Source organism: Centrocercus urophasianus, unplaced genomic scaffold (genome assembly GCF_019232065.1).
Source record: "Centrocercus urophasianus isolate 14NV4802_14NV808 unplaced genomic scaffold, USGS_Curo_1.0 seq_996, whole genome shotgun sequence".
Lineage (NCBI taxonomy): Eukaryota > Metazoa > Chordata > Aves > Galliformes > Phasianidae > Centrocercus > Centrocercus urophasianus.
Window position 1 is genome coordinate 10,380 of NW_024885639.1, and position 2,142 is coordinate 12,521.

The 2,142-nt window shown below is 52.9% G+C and overlaps 1 protein-coding gene across 1 annotated transcript in view; it reads left to right on the forward strand.

The window, feature by feature from the left end:
• The first annotated feature begins 679 nt into the window (after positions 1 to 679).
• HOXB2 (homeobox B2) overlaps positions 680 to 2,142 on the forward strand; it is a 2,975-nt gene continuing 1,512 nt past the window's right edge. Inside the window, exon 1 of the mRNA XM_042839603.1 lies at positions 680 to 1,245. Coding sequence (XP_042695537.1) covers positions 858 to 1,245 — 388 coding nt within the window. The 5' untranslated portion in view covers positions 680 to 857. The remainder of the gene's footprint in view (positions 1,246 to 2,142) is intronic.

Below are 2,142 nucleotides of genomic sequence, written 5' to 3' on the forward strand. Positions count from 1 at the left end.
TGCAGGTAGGAATGAGCAGCACCCAGCAATGCATGCAGCACCCAGCAGCACCCAGCAGTGCAAACAGAACTGAGCAGCATTCAGCAGTGCAGGTAGAAGCAGCAGGCTGTGCATGCAGCACCCAGCAGCACCTAGCAATGCAGGCAGAACTGAGCTGTGCAAGCAGCACCATATAGTACCATGGAGCACCCAGTAGTGCAGGCAGCACCAAGCAACACCAAGCAGTGCAAGAAATACTAAACAGAACCACACAGCACCCAGAAGTGCGTGCAGAACTGAGCAGCACCCAGCAGCTCAGGCAGCATCAAGCAGCACCAAACAGCACCCAGCAACGCAGGCAGAACTGAGAAGCACCCAGCAGTGCAGGCAGCATCAAATAGCACCAAAGAGCACCAAAGAGCACCCAGCAAACCCAGGCAGTGCCAAGCAGCACCCAGCAGCCCCAGCCAGCATTTCCCTGCTTGCTGGCCCCACCGAACCACCCTGCATCTCTCTGCTAGCAGAGGAGCGACGGCAGGGATCCTTTCCTGGGGATCTTCTCTCTCGCCTTCTTCTTCTTCTTCTTTTTTTTTTAATCAATTAAAGAAAATAATGCTTTCTGTTTGCCACCAGGCCCCGCCTGCCATTGGCCAGGGGTGGCCACGTGACCAGGAATTGGCTGCAATTTCGCCCCAGTCTCGAGTTTAATAGAGCAAGGTCCCCATACGCCTGTATTATCAGCAATATAACAATTATAAAAAGCCCGAGAACCATCATCATCACTGCCATAAAAACTGAGGCCCTTCGATTTCTTCCTCTCTTCCCCTCCTCCTTCCTCCCCCCCTCCCGCTTTTTAAACCCTGGGCCCTGGAAAAGCCATGAATTTTGAATTTGAGAGGGAGATCGGGTTTATAAATAGCCAGCCTTCGCTCGCAGAGTGCCTGACGTCTCTTCCCGCTGTCCTGGAGACATTTCAAACTTCATCAATCAAGGACTCGACATTAATTCCTCCTCCTTTCGAGCAAACCGTCCTCAGCCTGAATCCTTGTTCCAGCAGCCAGGCAAGACCGAGGAGCCAAAAAAGAGCATCCCATGGCCTGCTCCAGCCTCAGCCTCCGGCACAGCCCGGCCCTTTGGCAGCGGAATTCCCTTGGATGAAGGAGAAGAAATCGTCCAAGAAAACCACCCAGGCTCCATCCTCATCTTCCTCTTCTTTCCCCCCATCATCTTCCTCGGTGCCGATCCCCGCCGCAGGATCTCCTGCAGGTTCGTATAATGAGGGGCTGAGGGGGGGTTGGCTGAAATCGGAGAGGATCCGAATTATAAACGATCCCCGTCCCACCAGCAGCCCTACCCCCCCCCCCCCCCCCCTCCAACCCCCTCCCGCAGACTTTGCCCCGCACCTCTCCCAAACTGTGTCACGCAATAAAATACACCGCAGCAATGCACACAGCCGGGGAAGGGGGGGGGGGGGGGGATATGAGAAGGGGGGAGAGAGAGGGGGGGAATTTACACTGCCTCCTCCCCCCCTGCAAATAAAAGAGCAATTTGCTGCAACTTCTGTGAAAGAGATTTCAGGGGAAGCCGGGCTTTTTATTAGCTTCAGAGGGAGGATTTGGCAGCTGAGCCACGGCTCCATTTTCTTGACTTCCTCTGCCAGCCTCGAATTCTTTTACAACCTACAGGGGGAATAAAAAAAAATAAAAATCGAACGAAAGAAGAGCGGAGAGGGAAAAGAAAGACGGGTGGGTAATGCGGGGATGCTGCGGGCTAGATGAGGAGGCAGAAGGAGAGCGAACAGAACTCCCCGAGCATCCAAGGCAGTGGGAAGAGCCAGATCCCTATTGCAAAAATAAACGAATGGATAGATAGGAACACCCAACCCCCCCAGCCCTCGGATAAATGAATGTCTTCCCTCCGAAGCTCTGTTTGGATAAGGAGCTCTGCAGATCCGGCCAGGGATCCTCCTTCCCCGGGGACAAAATGTTTGAGGCTCAATTCGCTGCTTGGGTATTTTTGTAGCACCGCTCAGGTAAAAGTACGTTCAGGCAGAAGGGCGGATATCAGAGCTCACTGATCAGATAACGCAGGAATAATGAAATCAAAGCTCCGCAGGGTCAGTCCTTATCTACTGGCTTTAAAATAATAAGAAAAAAATATTAA